This window comes from Echiichthys vipera (assembly GCF_963691815.1).
Source record: "Echiichthys vipera genome assembly, chromosome: 17".
NCBI classification, from domain to species: Eukaryota; Metazoa; Chordata; class Actinopteri; order Perciformes; family Trachinidae; genus Echiichthys; species Echiichthys vipera.
The window spans coordinates 25,287,494-25,309,892 of NC_139842.1; the positions used below are offsets into that span (position 1 = coordinate 25,287,494).

Consider the following 22,399-nt stretch of genomic DNA (forward strand, 5'->3'; position numbering starts at 1 on the left):
ATACAGTCAGGTTTTTAAACTGCATGGAAACGCATTGACTGAACTTTGATTTCAGCAGCTGATCTTCAGTCAGTGTTTCTGTCCACAGACTCAGACCTGCAGGGCACTCAGAGACACTGAAGAACCAGGTGACCAGAACCAAAACCCAGGATAGAGAGGTTCAGTGAATGTGGTGTTAAAAGTGTGGAGATGGATCAGTGTGTCAGAGGAGACTCTGTAGAAGGACAGAGAGCCAGCAGGACAGTCCACATACACGGCTGCTCTGTTAGAGACAGAGGAGGAGGAGGTGATGTTTGTTCTTCTCTTATTGTGCCTGACTGAGTAACCCCTATCAGAGCACTCCAGGCTCCAGGACTGATCATTCCATCCAAACACACAGTCATCACCGTCTCCTCTCCTTCTGATTCCTCTGTAACTCACTGATATAGAAACACTTCCTCCACTCCACCTCCCAGTAACAGCGACCAGTCAGACCGGTTCTACACAGCAGCTGAGGATAGTAGTCAAATCTGTCTGGATGATCAGGGTATGGCTGATCCTCCTTCACATGTGTCACCTTCCTGCTGTTGTCAGACAGTTTGAGTTTTCTGTTTACTGTGTTTGTGTCCAGTTCCAGTTCACAGACATCTGATGGAGAGAACAAGACACAATTACTGAAATCAAACCATTTATAGAGACATTTCATATCCATCTGTCCCAAGTGAAAACATGAATAATTGATTTATTTCAAACATGTAAATAAAATTAAAATAATAATGCAGGGACAGGGACACAATATTAACTTAACATGTTCCAAAATGACCAGGAAGAAGCAAAAGTTTCTTTTCCACGACTGTATAATAATAATAATCATAATGAATGGCATTCATATTTATATCATCTTATTTTTACACATTCTTTTATATTTGCTACATATTTTTATACGCACACGCACACACACACACACACACACACACACACGGACACACACACACACACACACACACGGACACACACACACACACACGGACACACACACACACACACATGGACACACACACACACACACACACCACAAAAAAAGAAACCATGTATTCACCATAGAAAATAAATAATTAAAATAAAATAAAAATTTCTTTTTTCCTGTAAACCATATTTTGGTGTTGCTTTTTAAACTGGGCCATGCCTGGAAACCACAACTGATGAACCTAATGTTTCACAGTTTCACTCCACATATAGAAACACAAAAAGTTTTTAATATTGTACGGACACAAAGATGTTTTCAAATGTACTCCCCCCTCAAATTATATCATGATTAAATAATGAACAGTACTTTAACGTCAACAATACTGTTTTATTTCCAGCTGTGGACCCGATGATGACAGCTGATGATCCAAATCAATAAACATGTAGTGAATAAAGTGTCAGTAACAAAACTAGAGCATCATCTTCCATTGCAGCACAAAGCAGCTCTCAACCATCAGCTTTATAATCCTGTTATTAGCTCCACCAAAGAGCTCACATTCAGCACAGAGTTCAAACGTTCACACATCAGATCTGAGAAAAGGTTTCACCACAGTCTGGATGTTGACTGAATATCAGAGGGCTGTGGGCATTATGTGCTACATAGAAGAACATGAAATCAGTATATAAAGTACATGACTTATTCATTGGATATGTCTGCGTACAGAAAAAGCTTGCTTCACCGTAAATGTCAGTGCGATTTTATTTAGTATTTTTTGAGTGCACTTCCTGTCACTGTCCTCAGAGTGGCGGCTGCAGTCAGATGTATGTTTCAACATCTTTGGGACATTACATATGACTGTTGTGTTTATGAATGGTAGTTTTTGCAACACTGATTTATAAAACACATCTAGAGGTTTAAAGTGAAGGCTTCTTGAACACGACGTCTATATGTCAAACTTGTAAAGTACGAGTCTACAAGCAACACCTGAAGGCAACACAGCTCTTGCAAAATATCAGTGAGTCAAAAGAAGAAGGGAGAAAGAGAGCTCTCTGTTGGCTCCACTGTTAATGAAATGGATTTATTGGTTCTGTTGGATCACTGACTTCACTTTGCTGTCTTTGTGGATTATAAATTGATTGAATTCTAAAATCTTTCTGCACAAAAACAGAAACTGAATCAAGTCAAGAAAATGTTTAAAATCTTGTGTAACGTGCAGCTGAGTTCTCATGAATCAAACTGAAAACACACTCACACTTCCTCAGACCCGGTCTCAGTCTCTGTGGTCCACCATGGTCCATCCTGTAGGAGGACACAAAGACACCATCAACTTCACTTATCAGATCCTTTAACATGAACCAGAGTTCATCAGTTAGAGACACAAACAGTCTGTCTGTCCACACCTGGGAGAGTCCAATCTGTCTGTCTGTCCATACCTGAGAGTCCAGTCTGTCTGTCTGTCCATACCTGAGAGAGTCCAATCTGTCTGTCTGTCCATACCTGAGAGTCCAGTCTGTCTGTCCGTCCATACCTGAGAGAGTCCAGTCTGTCTGTCTGTCCATACCTCAGAGAGTCCAGACTGTCCATACCTGAGAGTCCAGTCTGTCTGTCTGTCCATACCTGAGAGAGTCCAGTCTGTCTGTCTGTCTATACCTGAGAGTCCAGTCTGTCTGTCTGTCTGTCCATACCTGAGAGAGTCCAGTCTGTCTGTCTGTCCATACCTGAGAGTCCAGTCTGTCTGTCTGTCCATACCTGAGAGAGTCCAGTCTGTCCATACCTGAGAGAGTCCAGTCTGTCTGTCTGTCCATACCTGAGAGTCCAGTCTGTCTGTCTGTCCATATCTGAGAGAGTCCAGTCTGTCTGTCTGTCCATACCCGAGAGAGTCCAGTCTGTCTGTCCATACCTGAGAGAGTCCAGTCTGTCTGTGTCCATACCTGAGAGTCCAGTCTGTCTGTGTCCATATCTGAGAGTCCAGTCTGTCTGTCTGTCCATACCTGAGAGAGTCCAGTCTGTCTGTCTGTCCATACCCGAGAGAGTGCAGTCTGTCTGTCCATACCTGAGAGAGTCCAGTCTGTCTGTGTCCATACCTGAGAGTCCAGTCTGTCTGTCCATACCTGAGAGAGTCCAGTCTGTCTGTCTGTCCATACATGAGAGAGTCCAGACTGTCTGTCTATCCATACCTAAGAGTCCAGTCTGTCTGTCTGTCCATACCTGAGAGAGTCCAGTCTCTGTCTGTCCATACCTGAGAGTCCAGTCTGTTTGTCTGTCCATACCTGAGAGTCCAGTCTGTCTGTCCATACCTGGGAGAGTCCAGTCTGTCCATACCTGAGAGTCCAGTCCTTCTGTCTGTCCATACCTGAGAGAGTCCAGTCTCCAGTGTGGATCCTTCAGTCCAGCAGACAGAAGCTTCTCTCCTGAGCTTCCTGGATGATTGTATCTCAGGTCCAGTTCTCTCAGATGGGACGGGTTGGAGCTCAGAGCTGAGACCAGAGAAGCACAGCCTTCCTCTGAGACCAGACAGCCTGACAGACTACACACACACACACACACACACACACACACACACACACACACACACACACACACACACACACACACACACACACACACACACACACACACACACACACACACACACACACACACAGATCATCAGGTGTGTAATGACATCTGCTCTGTTGGAGAACGTTGTCGAGGCGACACAATTAGATGAAAATGCATTTCTTTCTTTCTCGTAGTAAAGTCCATTCAAGTGGATTACCAAAGTCAATCCCAAAGGAAGAAGCCCATTGGTGCTTCGTTGTATGACTCTTCTCATGCTGCTGCAGAGGTTTGGTGTTATTTTGAGCAGTATTAGTGGTTAAAAAAGCTGTGTTGATGCGTTCACCATACTGCCCCGAGCTAATCAGTGTTAGCCACGTCCGACTGTTAGCGACTCTACCAGATTTCTCCGTTACTGTCTCGATGGCTTATTGGATGTATGTAAGTATGTAAATAATACCATGGTATATAATGTATGTATATACCATTATTTTGTGCCGGAATTACACTTTAAATTAAACTACTGAACGTTTACTGTTACTAAGGCAACAGCTGTCAGCTGATGTTAGCTTGGTTAGCTTAGCTTTAATACAATAGTTAAATGTTTTTATCAAATAGATCTTATAAAATAGATACTTAAATTAAGAAAAATAAAAGCGTGGACCCTTGGTAGTTAAATCATCATAAGAGTCTCAACTCGTATCATGAATGTTTACTGACTCCACTGCTCGTAAAACTTAACTTGCTACATAAACCTTAAACAACAACAATTAATGCACATAGTATAGAATTATGAATATCTCTGCTTTGTGTGACTTTCACCCCCCTCGAAGAACAAAAAGATGAAATGAGATGGCTGTTCCCAAGTGTCTTTACTGTGTTCTACTGCCAATCAACCAAGGAAAAGGGGATCTGTCATATACAAAATGTTTGCCTAAATAGCGAAATTTTTAAGAAATACTGATTGGTATTTCAGATCTGAAGTCTGCAGTACCACAGGAGTGTGTTTGCTCCAAAGCTTTTAAAATGACTGCGTTGCCACCAACTCCGTGCCCCACTCGATTTTGATACAACTTACTTACTGTCTACTTCTGCTTCAGGGGAATAAAAGCGTACTACTACATTTACCTGAAAGAGAAAGTGCATACTGTGTCACAGATTCAGATTTTACTCACACAATTTAACAATAAATCCACAGACAGACATCAAGTTAATTTAAGTATATACTCTTCACTAAATAAATATTTGAATGCAGTTAATGTGCAGTGATAGTTTTACTATTAACGGTTAATAGTTTTACTTCAGACACAAGTTTTGAGAAGTAATTCTTTCACCACTGCCAACACTAGCATAAAAGAAATGGTTCAAAGTAAAGCAGGACGGTGAAATACACCCCATACTCCCGCAGCACCTCCCACAGTAGACCAGATTGGCATACTCCGAGGCCCCCCTCCAGGACCCTTGCGAGAGTGAAGAGCTGGTCCGTTGTTGTTCCGCTATTATTTCAAGCGGAAAAAAGTTTCAACCCCCCTTAATTTTTACATAATTAAATGTCGAAACCTGCCCATCCACAAAATTGGTATTTATTGAATCACTTGTTGACCAGCGCAGAGAAATGCACTTCTAGTGGAAACAGCCAGGCCGCTGCTCACCAATCTATAGACATACCGCTGCACTTTGTGTTGTCAGTGTAAACACTGCTTTGACATAACCTCCACCATTATGAAGTACTCACATACACTCACACTCATCTTCCACCTCTTATCCGGGGTCTGGTCACGGGGGCAGCAGCTCTAGCAGGGGACCCCAAACTTCCCTTTTCCGGCCACATAAACCAACTCTAACTGGGGGATCCCGAGGCGTTCCCAGGTCAGTGTAGAGATATAATCTCTCCACCTGATCCTGGGTCTTCCCCGAGGCCTTCTCCAAATCGGACGTGCCTGGAACACCTTTCCTGGGGAGGCACCCAGGGGGAATCCTTACCAGATGCCCGAACCGCCTCAACTGGCTCCTTTCAATGCAAAGGAGCCGTGGCTCTTACCTCACAAATGGCTGAACTTTTCACCCTATCTCTAAGGGAGACTCCAACCACCCACCTGAAAAATAACATTTTGGCCGCTTGTACCCGCAGCCTCGTTCTTTCGGTCATGACCAAGTCCTTCTCTATGACTTCTCTAGGACTCTCTGCGACTACTATCGGTGTTTACCACCACCATGTATGTCTGTGTAAATGAATGGAACTTGGACTCTGTAAAGCGCCTTGAATACTGAGAAAGGCGCTGTATAAATCCTATCAATTATATCCGGCACCCGCGGCCAGAAACACAGAGTCAAATATATTAAGTGGAGGTATTAATTTCCATATAGGCGTATTTAGTTGATTGCTTTGACATAATCGCCAGGTTATAATGGTCATCTCCCAAAAGACACTGTTGCTTTTTTGGGTTATTAAGGGTGTTACTATAGTGAACATATTGGGTGTCCAAATGGCACCAAATTTGACACTGCAGCCATGGGTCCCCAGTAATACACCTGTTCCTGAGATATGCAGGGACACACAAACAGACAGACAAAATGCACAAACTGCACTCTAGTAGGATATGATGAAAATAAGAGTTCAGAGGGTCATTATTTGAAAATGTGAGCAAATACCTGAGAGTCTCCAGTTTGCAGTCTGGACTCTTCAGTCCATCAGACACCAGATTCACTCCTGAGGCCTGCAGGTCGTTGTTACTTAGGTCCAGATCTCTAAGACTAGAGGACTTGGAACTGAGGACTGAGGACAGATCTTCAGAGCTTCTCTCCGACAGTTTACAGCCACTTATCCTAAAAGGATTCAATAGAAAGTCCATCCAATAAATAATATATGAAGAAAATATCAACTCAGAGCTTCATCATTTTCAGATAGCTGAATACCAACCTGAGAGTCTCCAGTCGGCAGTGTGGACTCTTCAGTCCACAAGACATCAGATTGACTCCTGCATTCTGCAGATTGTTGTTAGTAAGGTCCAGATCTTTCAGATTAGAGGACTGGGAGCTGAGGACCATTGACAGATCTTCACAGCTTCTCTCTGATAGTTTACAGTCCCTAAGTCTGAAGAGGAGTCAACAATACAGGTGATATTTGGTGAGAACAATGTTGTTTTTAATTTTTTTAGCAAGTCTCTAGTGTCTGTCTCTAGTTATCTTCAGTAAACTGTAATCATGTAGCTAGCTAGGGCAAATGTCCACTAGCCTTGATGCTAATTTTCACTGTGTAACACTCCATTGACTTAGGGTGCACCCACACTGCCAATTCGTACCATGCCAAAGCACGCTTCACAGCTAAAGCCTAGTTCATTTGACCAGTGCGAGTACAACTCTATTGCCCGGTTGAAAGAGGTGGGCTCTTGAAAAGCACAGATGGTGGGCACTCACCAGTGCCTTCTTCCTGCACATACCTGAGAGAGAAGCCGAGGCCAACCTTTGTTTGGTGTGGGATTAAAGCTTGGAGTGATTAGTTGCACATCAGCCAATTGCTTATGCTCCAGCTGAACAAAAATATTTAAAAACAGTATTAGGTCCCTTTTTAACACACTTCTCACGAAAATTAAGGCAAATATTAATCGTCAGTGTTGAGTCCCTTTTTAATACACTTCTCAAGAAAATTAAGGGAAATATTAATCGGCACAGTATAACACTGGATAAATTCAACTTTAGGGATATCAACCTCTTCATTTAAGAAGTGATTTTGAATCAATTTCACCTGCTTTGGTGCAAGTGAAAGTGGCAACAGGTGGAATGGAGCAAAAGCAAGACAACCGACAAAAAGGGAATGGCTTTAATGTGGGGGCCATAGAGAGTTGCTCTCTCCTCATCCTTCCTGACTGATTCCTGTCTTCTGCTAGTGTCCTTAAAAAATATAATAGTACATTTATTTTATTGGGGGGAGAGATTTTCACACCGAAAATCAATGTGATAGAGTTCAGGCTGATCCAACAACTCAGTAGTGTGCATGGACCTGTGTGCCTGTATGCACTCCTGACAAAATCCTTGTCACTACTGTAGCATGAGGTGGTTCCTGCAGTTTTTTTAGGTTGCACAGGTAGTCCAGCTCCTCCATGATGGTACATCCATACGTTGCGGTCACAAGAAGGTTTGCTGTGTCTCCCAGCACAGTCTCAAGAGCACGGAGGAGACACCAGGAGGACATGACATGGCTATAGGAGAGCATCAACACAGCAGCAGGACCAGTATCGCTCCTTTGTGAGGATGAACACCAGAATAGGCAGGTTCGCCATTGGCGCCCTGCTGTCTTTACAGATGAGAGCATGTTCACACTGAGCACATATGACAGACGAGAAGGAGTTGGCAGACACCATGGTGAACGTTATGTTGCGTGTAATATTATCCAGCATGACCGGTTTGGCATTGGGTCATTGATGGTCCCCTGACTGATCCTTACTGTAGGTGCCAGTATGAAATCCTCATAGCAATTGTCAGACCTTACTCTGGTGCAGTGGGCCCTCAGTTCCTCCTGGTGAAGGGCAATGCCCGGCCTCATGTCGGTAGTGTGTAGGCAGTTCCTGGATGATGAAGGCATTGATGCCATTGTCCTGCCCTCTTGTTCCCCTGACCTGAATCCAATTCAGCACCTATGGGGTGTTATGTAGCGTGCATCCAACGCTGCAAAGTACTGCCACAGACTGTCCAGGAGCTCACTGATGCCCTGATCAAGATCTGGGAGGAGATCCCCCAGGACATACACCCACTTCATTAGTACCCCAGATTTTGTCAGGGGTGCATACAGGCACACTACTGAGTCACATTATCAGTTGTTGGATCAGCATGAAATTTTTCACTTTGATTTTCGGTGGGATTGTGAAGCCAGCCCTCAGTGGGTTGATGATTTTGGTTTCCACTGATCGTTGTTACATCATTTTGTACATCAAAATTATAAAATGTACATCAGTAACAATTTTCAACTTGATTCTATAACAGGTATAGTTGAAGACCCAATAGCAGCACCCAATCAGGCAGGTTCAATTGGTAAAGAACTTTATTCAATAAAGGGGGATAGGCGAAAGGAGAGTCCAGGCCAGGCAGGGAGTCAAGGAGCAGTCACTGACTAGGACGCCTGGTCGGGAAACTCCCTGATGAGGCTGGGCGTCCAAGATGTGCCGGGCAGGGACCCAGGACCTCTCCTTTGGACTGTAACGCTCCCAATCGACCAGGTATTGGAGACCCATCCCAGGTGGTGGAGGAAGGGGAACTGCAGGCACCAGGGGCTCTCCAGGACCAGCTTGATTTTGGACCCGTAGGGTGGACCCGCATGGAACGAGGCAACTTGAGCCTCACAGCAGATGGATTGATGACCTTCTGGATCTCAAAGGGACCGAAGAACTTGTTAGACTCCACCCTCAAAGAACTGTCCCGAGTCGAAAGCCACACCTTCTGGCCTGCACGGTAGGTGAGAGCCTGGGTGCAGTGACGATGCAGCGATACCCGTAGCGGTCCACGGAGCGAAGAAGAGCCCCCATGGCTTGGGTCCACGTCCTGCGGAAGCGACGCACTTCAGGGTACAGGGAATTTCTTTTTCCAGGGCAGGAAACAGAGGTGGCTGGAACCCATAAGCACACTGGAAAGGGGAAAGCCCTGTGGCGGAGCTCGTCAGTGTACTATTCACAACAGCTGCTGGGACCAGGAGGAAGGGTGTTTAGACACCATACACCACAGAGCCGTCTCCATTTCCTGATTCTTTCTTTCAGTTTTCATCAATGGGAAGACCATGGAGCAGGAAGACGTGGAACAACATGAGCCAAAGTGAGCCATCTTGCTGAATCTATCGACCAGGGTCATGATGGTGGTGTGACCACTGGACGGGGGTAAGCCAGTTACAAAGTCCAGGGAGATGTGGGACCATGGTCGATGGGGTACAGGCAGCGGAAGCCATGCCCACCAAAACCTCTGCACCATCTCCTTGGTCTGCTGGATGCCAGGATGACAGATGATTTGAGAGCTGCGGGCCCACTGGAGGACATCACCACCACCCAGGTGAGGGAGGCATCCATGTGCGAGGATGGAAAGGATGGTCTTGGGGCCAGAGGCAGGCGCCTCCTTCTCCAAGAACTGTCAAGAGAGGGCATCCGGTTTCACATTGCGGGACCCAGGTCGGTAGGAGAGGGAGAAGTTGAAGCCAGTGAGGAATCGAGACCAGCAAGCCTGATGAGAACTGAGGCTCTTGGCTGACTAGAGGTATTCAAGGTTCTTGTGGTCAGTCCAAACCAAGAAAGGCTGCTTAGTTTCCTCCAGCCAGTGACGCCAATCCTCCAAAGCCAACTTAACCGCCAACAGTTCTCAGTTCTCAGTTGCCACTATCATAATTCCTCTCAGCAGGGGTCAGGCGTTCGGAGAAAAAGGCACATGGATAAAGCTTCTGGTCCCCGGCGGCCTGCTAGGACAAAACAGCTCCCACCCCCAAGTCATATGTATTCACCTCCACCACAAACTGTCTTTATGAGTCCAGAACTTGGAGGACGGGTGCCAACGTAAACCTTGTCTTGAGAGTCTGAAAAGCTTTGTCGGCTTTGGTGGACCACCGTAATGGAACCTTGAGGGGTGCGGCCACAGTGCTGTATCCACGGATGAATCAGCGGTAAAAGTTGGAGAACCCCAGGAACATTTGGAGCTGCTTGCGGCAGTTTGGAGCAGGCCAGGTGTTAACAGCAGAGACCTTGGCAGGGTCCATCTTGATGTTCCCTTGACCAACGATGTATCCTAGGAAGGATACTGGCGGGGAGTGAAACTCACACTTTCTCTCCTAATTCAGAACCGCCTGCAGGTTGTGTACTTGTTCCGCTTTGGTCTGTGAAAAGATGAGGATGTCATCAAGGTAGACAAACACGTGCATGTTTAACATGTCTCTGAAAACGCCATTGACCACAGCCTGGAAGACGGCCGGGACATTGATGAGGCCAAAAGGCCAAAAGGCCTCACCAGGTATTCATAATGTCCTGTGGGGGTGTTGAAAGCAGTTTTCCACTCATCTCCCTCTCTGATGCGGACCAAGTAGTAGGCTTTACGTAGATCCAACTTAGAAAAGATAGTGGTCCCCTCCAGGAGCTTGAAGGCTGAGGAGATGAGTGGGAGGGGGTAGCAATTCTTCACAGTGATGTCGTTGTAGCAGAGATTTGTCCTTCCCCACGAAGAAGAACCCAGCCCCAGCAGGAGACAAGGTGGGACAGATGATACCAGCAGCCAAGGATTCGTTTATGTATTGTTCCTTGGCGTCTCTCTCAGGGGCAGACAGGGAGTAAAAGGCTGAACCAGGCAGGAGGTCTATGGTGCAGTCATAGGGCTGAGTATGTGGAAGGGAGGTAGCCTTAGCTTTGCTAAAAACCTCACCAAAGTCATGGACCCCCATCAGATCTCGAGTAAAACTGGAGCAGATGACCAGTTGAGGAGCTGAGGCTTTCTTCAGACACACTTGGCAGGAAGGGCTCCAACCCAAGATGACCGCCGTCGCCCAGTTGATGTTGGGATTGTGCCGGCAAAGCCAAGGGTAACCCAGGATGAGGGGAAAATGGGGAGACTGCAGGATGTGAAACTGGATGGTCTCATGGTGATTGCCGGAAAGAAGCATGCACACTTTGACCGTCTGGTGAGTAACAGTCCCCAGAAGATGGCCATCAAGAGCATAAGCAGGAATAGTTTTAGGCAGGGGAACAACACCACTCCACTCATCACTCACCTCGCCGAACACCTTGCGAATCTCAGCAGCAAAGGTCTAAAATAAGGAGCAACCTGACATGCGTCACTCCCATTCAGTCATTCCCCACAGCCGAGCCCTGCCAGTCAAGTGGAAAAGGCCCCTTTCGGCGCTTCCTGGGCTATAGGGTGAAAAGAGTGGAACAGTTTGTGATGAAAGGGTTGCAGCCCTCCAGGTCTCCAGCATAGCGCTCTGGGGTACCCAACCTGGGCTCAGGCGATTGTATAGACGAACTGGGAGCAGTCGATACCAGAGGTTAAGCATGGGGTATAGCCTGGGCGAGGGTGGTCGTCAGCTGTTGGACCTGGGTAGCTAGTGCAACCAATGCTTGCTCTTGCATGTCCAACCTCAGAGTTGGAGGTGGTGAACATAGCCTTGTGCTGCTGGAACGTGTGCTCAATCCTCTCAAAGCAGTTCGATGGAGACGTTGCATTGCGTGCATTGTTGGCCAGATTGTACTGTAACCCAATAGCAGCACACAATTAGGCAGGTTCAGTTGGTAATTAAAGCTTTATTCCACAAAGGGGGACAGGCGAAAGGAGAGTTGATGCCAGGCAGTGAATCAATGAGCCGTTGCAGGGACTCACCAAACAGCTCAGGAGAGAGGCAGACGTAAACCAGGAGGAACCAGACAAAGGTCGGGGACAGAAGGCAGAGGTTATTACCGGGAAGACGACAGGACAGGATGGTCAGGGAAAGGCAGGGTAGAAACTGCATAGGCAGTCCAGAAGCCGCTGGAGAGTCTTGCATGAGTGCTGAGAACAATCTGGCAGAGAGTGAACGGTGGGGAGAGTCTATATACTGGGTTATTGGTGATCAGAGGCAGCTGAGTCCAACAGGTGTGGAGAGTTGGGCTGATGAGGGGGGAGTGGTCGGTGGAAAAGGACTGGGAGGTGAGGTGAATCAAGTGAGGGCAGACTGTGACAGAATCATTCGATCATCAACATCTGATGTGCGATGTATGTTTTCCCTTAATTAGTAGTGTAGCTGAACACCAACCTGAGAGTCTCCAGTCTGCAGTGTGGACTCTTCAGTCCATCAGACACCAGATTCACTCCTGAATCCTGCAGGTCGTTATTACTCAGGTCCAGATCTGTCAGACTAGAGGACTGGGAGCTGAGGACTGAGGACAGAGCTTCACAGCTTCTCTCTGACAGGTTACAGCTACTCATCCTAAAAGGATTGAATAGAAAGTCCATACAAAAAATAATATATGAACAAAATAAGAGCTGAGGGCTTCATCATTTTCAAATAGCTGAACACCAACCTGAGAGTCTCCAGTCTGCAGTGGGGACTCTTCAGTCCATCAGACACCAGATTCACTCCTGAATCCTGCAGGTTGTTGTTACTCAGGTCCAGATGTCTCAGAATAGAGAACTGGGAGCTGAGGACTGAGGACAGATCTTTACAACTTCTCTCTGACAGTTTACAGCCACTCAGTCTGCAGATAAATCAGCAATACATGAGACAATAATTACAAACAATGGTTGTTATTTCTGAATGGATAAAAACTATATTTAAGCTGATATTTATGCGTGCACGTACAGAGCTTTGTTGGAGGCTTTGACCACTGGCAGCAGCCTCAGAAGAGCCTCCTCTGAAGCAGAGTATTTTTTCAGGTCAAACATGTCCAGATCTTTTTCTGAAGAGAGTAAGATGAAGACCAGAGCTGACCACTGAGCAGGAGTGAATTCATCTGTGGAGAGACGTCCTGAACTCAGGGACTGTTGGATCTGCTTCACTAGAGAACGATCATTCAGTTCATTCAGACAGTGCAACAGATTGATGCTTTTCTCAGTTGACAGATTCTTTCTGATCTTCTTCTTGATGTACTGGACTGTTTTCTTTTTTGTCTGTGAGCTACTTCCTGTCTGTGTCAGCAGGCCTCGGAGGTGTTTCTGGTTGGTCTTTAGTGAAAGACCCATGAGGAAGCGGAGGAACAAGTCCAGGTGTCCGTTTGGACTCTGTAAGGCCTTGTCCACAGCACTCTGGTAAAAACATGCAGATTTGCCTCTAAGCACTTCAGACAACCAGGATTTTGTCCGTTCTTCTGACAGCAGGTTGACTCCAGAGTTTGTGAATCTCAAATGGACATAAAGAGCAGCCAGAAACTCCTGAACACTCACATGGACGAAGCAGAACACCCTGTCCTGGTACAGTCCTCTCTCCTCTTTAAAGACCTGTGTGAACACTCCTGAGTACACTGAGGCTGCTCTGATATCGATGCCACACTCGGTCAGATCTGATTCATAGAAGATCAGGTTTCCTTTCTGCAGCTGCTCAAAAGCCAGTTTACCCAGAGACATAATCATCTTCCTGCTCTTTTTATGCCAGTGGGGATCTGTCTCAGCTCCTCCATCATACTTGACATTCTTCACTTTGGACTGAACCACCAGGACGTGGATGTAGAGCTCAGTCAGGGTCTTGGGCAGCTCTGCTCCTTCTCTGGTTTTCATCACATCCTCCAAAACTGTAGCAGTGATCCAGCAGAAGACTGGGATGTGGCACATTATGTGGAGGCTTTGATATGTCTTGATGTGGGATATGATTCTGCCGGCTTGCTCCTCATCTCTGAATCTCTTCCTGAAGTACTCCTCCTTCTGTGGGTCAGTGAACCCTCTAACCTCTGTCACCATGTCAACACACTCAGGAGGGATCTGATTGGCTGCTGCAGGTCGTGTGGTTATCCAGAGGCGAGCAGAGGGAAGAAGTTTCCCCCTGATGAGGTTTGTCAGCAGCACATCCACTGAGGTGGACTCTATAACATCAGTCAGGACCTCAGTGTTGTGGAAGTTCAGAGGAAGTCGACACTCATCCAGACCGTCAAAGATGAACACGACCTGGAACTCTTCAAACCTGCAGATTCCTGCTTCTTTGGTTTCACTAAAGAAGTGATGAACAAGTTCCACCAAGCTGAACTTTTTCTCCTTCAGCACATTCAGCTCTCTGAAAGAGAATGGAAATGTGAAGTGTATGTCCTGGTTGGCTTTGTCTTCAGCCCAGTCCAGAGTGAACTTCTGTGTTAACAATGTTTTCCCAATGCCAGCCACTCCCTTTGTCATCACTGCTCTGATTGGCTCATCTCTTCCAGGTAATGGTTTAAAGATGTCTTCTTGTCTGATTGTTCTTTCTGGTCTGTCTGTTTTCCTGGATGCTGTTTCAATCTGTCGGATCTCATGTTCATCATTGACCTCTGCAGTCCCTCCCTCTGTGATGTGGAGCTCTGTGAAGATCTGATTCAGAAGAGTTGGGTTACCTTCTTTTGCAATCCCCTCAAACACACACTGGAACTTCTTCTTCAGGTTAGACTTCAGTTTACGTTGACAAACTCCAGAATGACTTCCTAAATGAACAAACAACAAATGAAACCAGTGAGTGGATCCTACAGAAAATTTTAAAATTTAACACTGGCTGTATAGTTTCTCATCCTTCAACAGTTTTATTCAGCTCATTAGTGGAGGACTAATAGCCTCTGATCTGATGCAGATGTGTGCAGCACTAGCCCTGCCAGACCATCCATCCCAGATGGATATGCTGAGCAAATGCGAATCAATCCATATGGCGGGGTCAGGTTAGTGCATGTTAAAATATATCATGTTAAAGATATTAAAATCCTCTTACTGCTCTGCAGACATTCAGCCAGCTTTTCCAGCTTCATTCTCCTCAGGAACAACAGTGTGATCTTCATAAATGCATCTCTGCTGCTGATATGCTCTTCATCCTCACTGTCCAACACCTCCTTCTCCTCCTTCTGACTCTCTAAGCATTCCGGGTAATCGGGACTCAGAACCTTGTGGATCTTCTTCAGCTCGTTCTTTACAAAAGTGACAATGTCCTCCTCCAGCAACTGGAACAGAACGATGAACTGAACATTTAATTTAAACTGGTTCAACACAACATGTGATTCATCAGGCTGTTCCCGAATGGCCCCATTATCATTTAATATGTAGTTGATGAAGTTAATAGTGAAAAGTGTGTTTGTGCATGTACACACCATAAACACTGAGTCCAGGTGTGTTTGATGCTGCTGAGCAGACTGATCACTGTGAACCTCTGTGCTCTCCTGCTCAACTCTGTAGAGAAAAAAAAATCAAGTTTAGGGACATTTACTGACTCACATCTGTTCACAGATGATCCATTCTGATATGAAGACCAAATGAGCAAAATGCAGCTGTAGCTCAGGAGGCAGCATGATGGAGTGATGTGTGTTTCAAGACAAGTAGAGATACAACACACACACACACCTCCTGTGTCTCCTTGGTGGTGCTGGGAATCAAATCACCATAGACAAGATGAGCAGTTGTGTATCTGTTTTTGTTGTGGGTGTATTTATTTTTATGAATGAGTCTAAAATCATGAAACTTACAGATATTCACTATGTACCAGAGTTATACCTTTTATCATTTGACTTTTTGAGAGTCTTATATTTCACTAAAATTGTCATTGACCTTAAAAACAGAAACGCCCTCTGTCTGACTGATTACTGCCCAAAACTTCACCATCAAGAAGTGCTTTGAGTGGTTAGTGAAAGCGCTCATCACCTTCTCCCTCCCTGACTCACTGTACATACTTCAATTGGCATGTAAGACAAGTAGATCTACAAGTGTGACATGTAAAGTTTTAAGAGTTTTAAACTTTATTGCCATTTACACAGTACAAGGTAGTAGATGTAAGGTCCTTAGCTGCATATAGATCCATACCTCACAAACTGCCCTTATTTCAAAGTGGGTTAGGGGAAAGAACAACGACTTCATATGCAGGGCTTGATGCTCACTTTTTTCCAAGGAGCATAATTGTGTTACTAAGTCAAAAATGTAGGAAAGCATAAGGAACTTTTGGGTTGTGTGTTTTTCCTGAATAAAAGGGACACAAGAAAACATTAATGTGCAAACTGATTTAATGTATTTGAATCCAAAATGTACACTATATATCTTAAACTATTTATGCTTCAAAATTGTATATACTTAATCATAGCATACTTTAAACTAATTTAAAGTGTTTAAGGTTGAAGGTCAGTTTAAAACCATTCAAGTTCATTTAAAATCGTACAATCTGGTGAAACACCTCTCCATTTATATGAAATGTCCCACTGTATTATATAGAGATAGAGTGTAATCTGACAAGCAGAAACTTAGAACATCAGTTTCATGATCCAGGTTGGGTATGATGTGAAGCATCTTTGCACATACAGGAAGTATCAGTAGTTGATTTAAACATCGACTTAGTATTAGGGATGTCCGATAATATCGGCCAACCGATATTATCGGCCGATATTGAGTTAAAAATGTAATATCGGGGATTATCGGTATCGGGTTTTTACAACCGATGTTAGTTCTGTAGGCTTCAGCATTTCCGAGTGTACCTGAATGCAACACGGGCCGTAGGCTTCAGCATTTCCGAGTGTACCTGAATGCAACACGGGCCGTTTACAAGCGCGTGCTTGATGACGTATAACAACAACACGCTTCACTCGTAGGTTGCTAACCGTGGCTAACAAGCTTCAGCTCTCCTGGTGCATGAGATGTCCGTGGTTTGGAAGTATTTCCAAGTGTCACCTACTAACAGTATATGTGCGCTTTGCAATGACTGCAAGGCGTTAGTTATGAGAGGAGGAATCAAGGCGTCTTCCTTTAATACATCTAATCTGATTACGCAACTCAAGAAGAATCATGCGGAGTTAAACGCTACATCTGTGCAGCAAAGTGATGAGAAGAAGCAACAGCCGACACCGAGAAACAAACTTTTTCTATCGTTCAAGATGCCGGATTCACCAAACGTGTGGAGTTCCTGGAGACCCGTTATGTCTGTATAACGCCCAGTCACAAGTGTTTCTCAGACCATTGTTTACCCGGACTGTACAGCGTTGTTTACCGTCACGTCGAGAAGGTAATTTCTGGTGCTGTATCCGTTAGATCCAATACAGGTTAGCATGTTGAGCTTGACTGCTGATTTATTGATTGTATTATTTGTCAAGTTACGGCCGGTTACTCAGTCTGGAAAAAGAGAACTAAGTTTGTTTACTACTGTGGACTGAAGCTATGCATCTTCCTTGTTGTGATGTTGTCTGTAGTGTTGTTTGAGGCAAAATATTCTCTCTAAAAACACAAACAAATAAATGAATGGCACTTTTTTCAATAACTTATTTTGTACAGACTGTGTTTACATTTGAAAAGCCGTGTTGCATTTATGTATGCATCCAGTGGGGCATCACAATAAAATTAGGCATAATGTGTTAATTCCATAATAGGTGATATGTGATGAATTTTGGTGTAAAAAGGCTGCATATATCGGTATCAGGTGATATCGGTATCGGGAGATATCGGTATCGGGTGATATCGGTATCGGAAATTAAGGGTTGGACAATATCGGATATCGGATATCGGCAGAAAAGCCAATATCGAGCATCCCTACTTAGTATCAGTATCTGTGCTGATATCTTTCCATCAGATCAGAGAAGCTCATCCCTGGTTCTCACAGTTCATTCATCTGTTCACTGAGTGTATTAATCCAATACAATATTATCACCTTTGAACCATCAGGTTCCATCTTTAAAGTTAACTCATAACATGTGTCATGTGTTTTGAGTCAAGTTTGCTGCTGCTCTGATGACTTTTTCACAAGCCTAATTAGCTTCATAATACTGCATTGATTGAGGTGACTGTGGTACAGGTGCAGTGTTTCTCATACATAGACCAATGTCTGGCGCTGCGCCACAGAATAAACATCAAGTGCCACAAATTGATTCTGTTTCTTTCCCCAATGTGATATTAAAATGGAGTCTCCCTTAGAGAGAGGGGGAGAAGTTCAGCCATCCGTGAGGAACTCGGAGTAGAGCCGCTGCTCCTTTGTGTTGAAAGGAGCCAGTTGAGGTGGTTCAGGATCATCTGGTAAGGATGCCCCCTGGGCGCCTCCCTAGGGAGGTGTTCCAGGCACGTCCAGCTGGGAGGAGGCCTCGGGGAAGACCCAGGACCAGGTTGAGAGATTAGATCTCCACACTGGCCTGAGAATGCCCCAGGATCCCCCAGTTAGAGCTGGTTAATGTGGCCCGGGAAAGGGAAGTTTGGGGTCCCCTGCTAAAGCTGCTAGAGCTGCTACACCCGCGACCCGACCCCAGATAAGCGGTTGAAGATGAGTGAGTGAGTGAGTGTCAACCCCTGCTTAAAAGAATTAAGATTGAGCTTAATAATTATAAATGCTTCCTGTAGCTTTACACTTTCATTCCAAAGTGTGAACAACACCAGTCTCCCTTCCCTGCAGAACTTTGAATTTCAGAACGTTTTGGCTGAATGTCATCATGCTATCTATCGCCTCTTTTCAGAGTCTGTACAGGGGAGAGGTCAGAGCCCCTGCCCCTCAAATGGTCTCCGTACGGCCCTGCACCACACATTTCTACCTGGTCTTTGTGAAACACTGAGGTGTACACGGAGATATCATATTCCTGTTATTATCATAGTTGTAGATGTCAATTTTGTGGTTGCTCTGCTTCTCTGTTTTTTTTCTTTCTCTTTCTATTCCGCCCCAACCGGTCAAGACAGATGGCCATCCACTATAGAGCCGGTCAGGTTTTCGTTGCCACTGTGCGCAAGATTGCTGAATGTGACTTGCTGTTGCTCATGGGGGAAAGTCAGCTCTCTGTTAGGGGGGTAAAGATTCACCAATGCAAATTGGAAACTGATTTTAACATTAAAGATGTGACTACATCAATATGCAAACCTGTGGTCCAGCAAATAAGATTTGCAATTGTTTGTAACTGAGGGAATCAACATCGAATTTTGCAGGTGTTGAACTGAGGGGGGGGTCAACAGACACTGTCTCATGTCTTCTGTGTCAGTCTATAGCCTGTTTTAAGTCTCACCTCAGACCTCACAGTGGAGTTAAAGTCATGTCTTTGGTCACATGGTAAATACGTTAGAGTTGGTTTGTTCACAGAAGGAGAAGTCTTTGTTTGGAAAAGTCATAAACCCAATGACATGTTATTCTGAAATGAGACATTTTTGTTCCATTTTCTTCTCATAACATAATGTAAAGGAACAAAAACACTTGGGATTTCCTTGTCTTTTATGAAATCTATCTATTTGAAGGTAAGCAGCAATGCCGCTTTTATAGAATTAGCTTATTTTCATTCATTATCAAACAAATGTTGAGAATTGTATCAGACTGCATCAAATAGCAGCAAATGGTTATTAAAATAAAATGTATCGTTCCCTGAATCGTATTGTAACCCATGTATCTGGGACAGTGGGATTGTCCTATAAGGGACAGATGCAAACCACTAGTCTCTGTAAATCATAAATAAATCATAGTGTGGTCTGGACCTACTCTATATGAGAAGTGTCATGACATCGTTAAGGTTTGGAACTAAATAGAATTGAATTGACTTGATTTTTCTTTAAAGGAACAAAATTTAGTCTCAAATTCTTACCTTCCATCATCAGATTGTCCAACTTTAAATTCAATACTGCAGTCACTCTTAATAGACACACAGCTGGGTTCAGGTCCAGGAGGGTCGGATATCTGCTTCTGCTTCCTTTTAAAAAAGACAAAGTGACTAATGAAAGGCAGTTTAAAATGAAAAAAAACAACAGATTCATGAATGATTTTGCTCCATTCCGCACAAGTCTAATTTTGATGTTTACGTGTCAAGATCAATACTATAAATGGATCTGAGTTTTGGATGCACATCACACAACTTTGAGTTGTTGAATTGACAAAATCCCAAAATATTTTTATCTTTGACTTTAATTCAATTTAATTCAATTCAATTCAGTTCAGTTTCATTTAGATAGTTATGAGCAAACCTATAAGAGAGCAAGCGTTCTCCTTTACAACACCCTAAGGAAATTCTTATTGGGATTTTATGCAACTAATTTTTCCCTTAGACATCCTTGGATGAAAATTTAAGGGCAACCTGAGCTTAAGTGGTTTAACTGTATGCAACTGGGCACTGCACTTGAGACTAAAATAATGCCTGTGTGCCATTGCTAGTGAGCAGTGATCACCTTGTTGGTTCAGAGAATTCATGCAATAACATTTTTTTGTTGTTGAACTTTAACAGTAATAAGATATACTTTGTTTTTTGATAAATTACCGGTAATGAAACTTCAGGAGTTCATAATTTCACCTTATAAATCAGGACACGTGACTCTCCCCAATATGTCAGAACATTATCAACAATAATATCAATAATAAAAGTATCAGCATCTGGCTGGTGGATCTGATCCTGGTTTCACTGAGCATCAGATTAAAAGCACATTTCGAGGCATCGTTCACCTGAAGATTCTTACCTTCCATCAGAAGCTTGTCCATCTTTAAAGTAATCAAACCAATCCTTAGACTGCTCACTCTTTATAGACACACAGCTGGGTCCAGGTCCATGTCCATGTCCAGATCCAGGTCCAGGGCCAGGGCCAGGTCCAAGTACTTGTCTCCGCTGCTGCATCCTGATACAAAGAGAGTGGAGGAGTAACGTTCCCCTGTTCATCAAATGTAATCTGATAATAGATGTAACCTCACCTCTGAGCTTTGGTCTGTCCATCATATTCCCCACACAGAGCTGTTTTAGAGGGAGGGACTCCCTCCTCTCCGTCCTCACACTGATTCATAGCAGAGTCCACATCTCTGTCACCAAAAACAACACTGACAATGTCTCTGGATGATGCTCAGCTGCTGAATTCTTCCAGTCACAGACGTTGTAGCTTCAGCTGTGGAGGAAACACAGAAAGAGGAGATGCTGCTAAATCTGCTTCATCAATCGATCTGATGTGAAGCTGCTGTCACTTCCTCATCACTTCACTGTCAAAGTCTGCAAGAGTCAGGGACGTCACAGAAAATGTTCTTCTACTGACAGATGGAGGACAGAGCACACTATTATTGCTATTGTACTCTTATTATTGTTAATAACTGAACCTTATTATAGCTAACAAATGGACCTGCATTTATATAGCTATAACTGAACCTAATCATAGTTACAAACATTATTCATAACTGAACATTATTATTGTTAATACTGAGATTATTCATATTAATAACTGAAGACCATCATTGTAAATAACTGAACTTTATTATAAATAAGAACGGTTAATAAGTTAACCACCAATTATTGTTAACAACAACTTTATAATTGTTGATAACCGAACATTATTCATGTAAATAACTGACATTCATTTTTTAATTCACATTATTAGCTTTATTTGACTAAACCTGCTAATTTTGTTTTTGTTTGATAAGTAAATATAATTTAAAATACACATTTTAACCTTACTACGCAATATGTATTTTATTGTGGAATGTCATAATGGCATCATGGCAGCCCTCCTCTTCCCTTTTGTTTCACCATGTGTTTCTCATCTCCACTAATCATCTGCTCCAGTATACGTAAGTAGACCGGCCTGAGACTCATTAGTCGCCCATTCGTTTCATCAGTCAGAGCAGTAGTGAGCTGCGCACTGGATTCCTCACTGTCTCATGTTTCCTCCGTGCTCTGTGGATTGTTTGTAACTCGCTTGTGTGTTTTTTCCGCTGCAGTCATCTGTTCCTACCTGCAGGCCTTCCCCTCCGCTCTCCTGCATGTGCTCGTTTTGTTTGTTTGTTTCTTCTGTTTTTGGATTCCCTTGTTTTCTTTGTTATTAAATATTAATTTATACCATTCACCGTGTCCTTGTCTACATTTGTGTCTGGTTCACTGTGTATTTCCCTGCACCGTTCATGACAGAGGCCATCAAAAAGGAGACCCAGACTTGGACCTTGATTTGCTTCACCTTAACTCAGAGCTACCAACAAGAACACAAACCACCAGGAAGTCACAGTACGTAACACCTAAACCCCTCCCACCTCACCTGTCCTTCTAACAAGATAACTTTTTCCCCCACAATATGTTAATATGTAATATACAGTATATTTTAAGGACACAGTATAGAATGTTAAAACAAAATTTCCTTGAATGTTATATTTTTATAAACTATCATGTTGTACTTTTTATGATATTTCTTATTATATTACTTCTTTAACTGTTTGTGGTGTTTACATACCTTTTAACAACAGTGTTGCCCATTATAGTAACCAGTCTCTGTATGTGTTTGTCCCAGGACAATCTATTATCAGTGATAAACCCCAAAAGATTACCCTGCTCTCCTTGTTCTACTTAAGTTTGATTTATTCTAAGATCAAGT

General features: G+C 43.9%; 1 protein-coding gene across 1 annotated transcript; it reads right to left on the minus strand.

The window, feature by feature from the left end:
* Positions 1-90: 90 nt before the first annotated feature.
* Positions 91-20,769, minus strand: LOC310960172 (NACHT, LRR and PYD domains-containing protein 3-like; the record flags this gene model as incomplete). The annotated part of the gene is given in 13 exon segments (XM_083931795.1): positions 91-438; positions 443-627; positions 2,199-2,245; positions 3,300-3,473; positions 6,137-6,310; positions 6,405-6,578; positions 12,231-12,404; positions 12,499-12,672; positions 12,777-14,574; positions 14,853-15,078; positions 15,226-15,304; positions 20,587-20,671; positions 20,745-20,769. Coding segments are annotated over 13 exon segments (3,663 nt in total).
* Between the last annotated feature and the right edge of the window lie 1,630 nt (positions 20,770-22,399).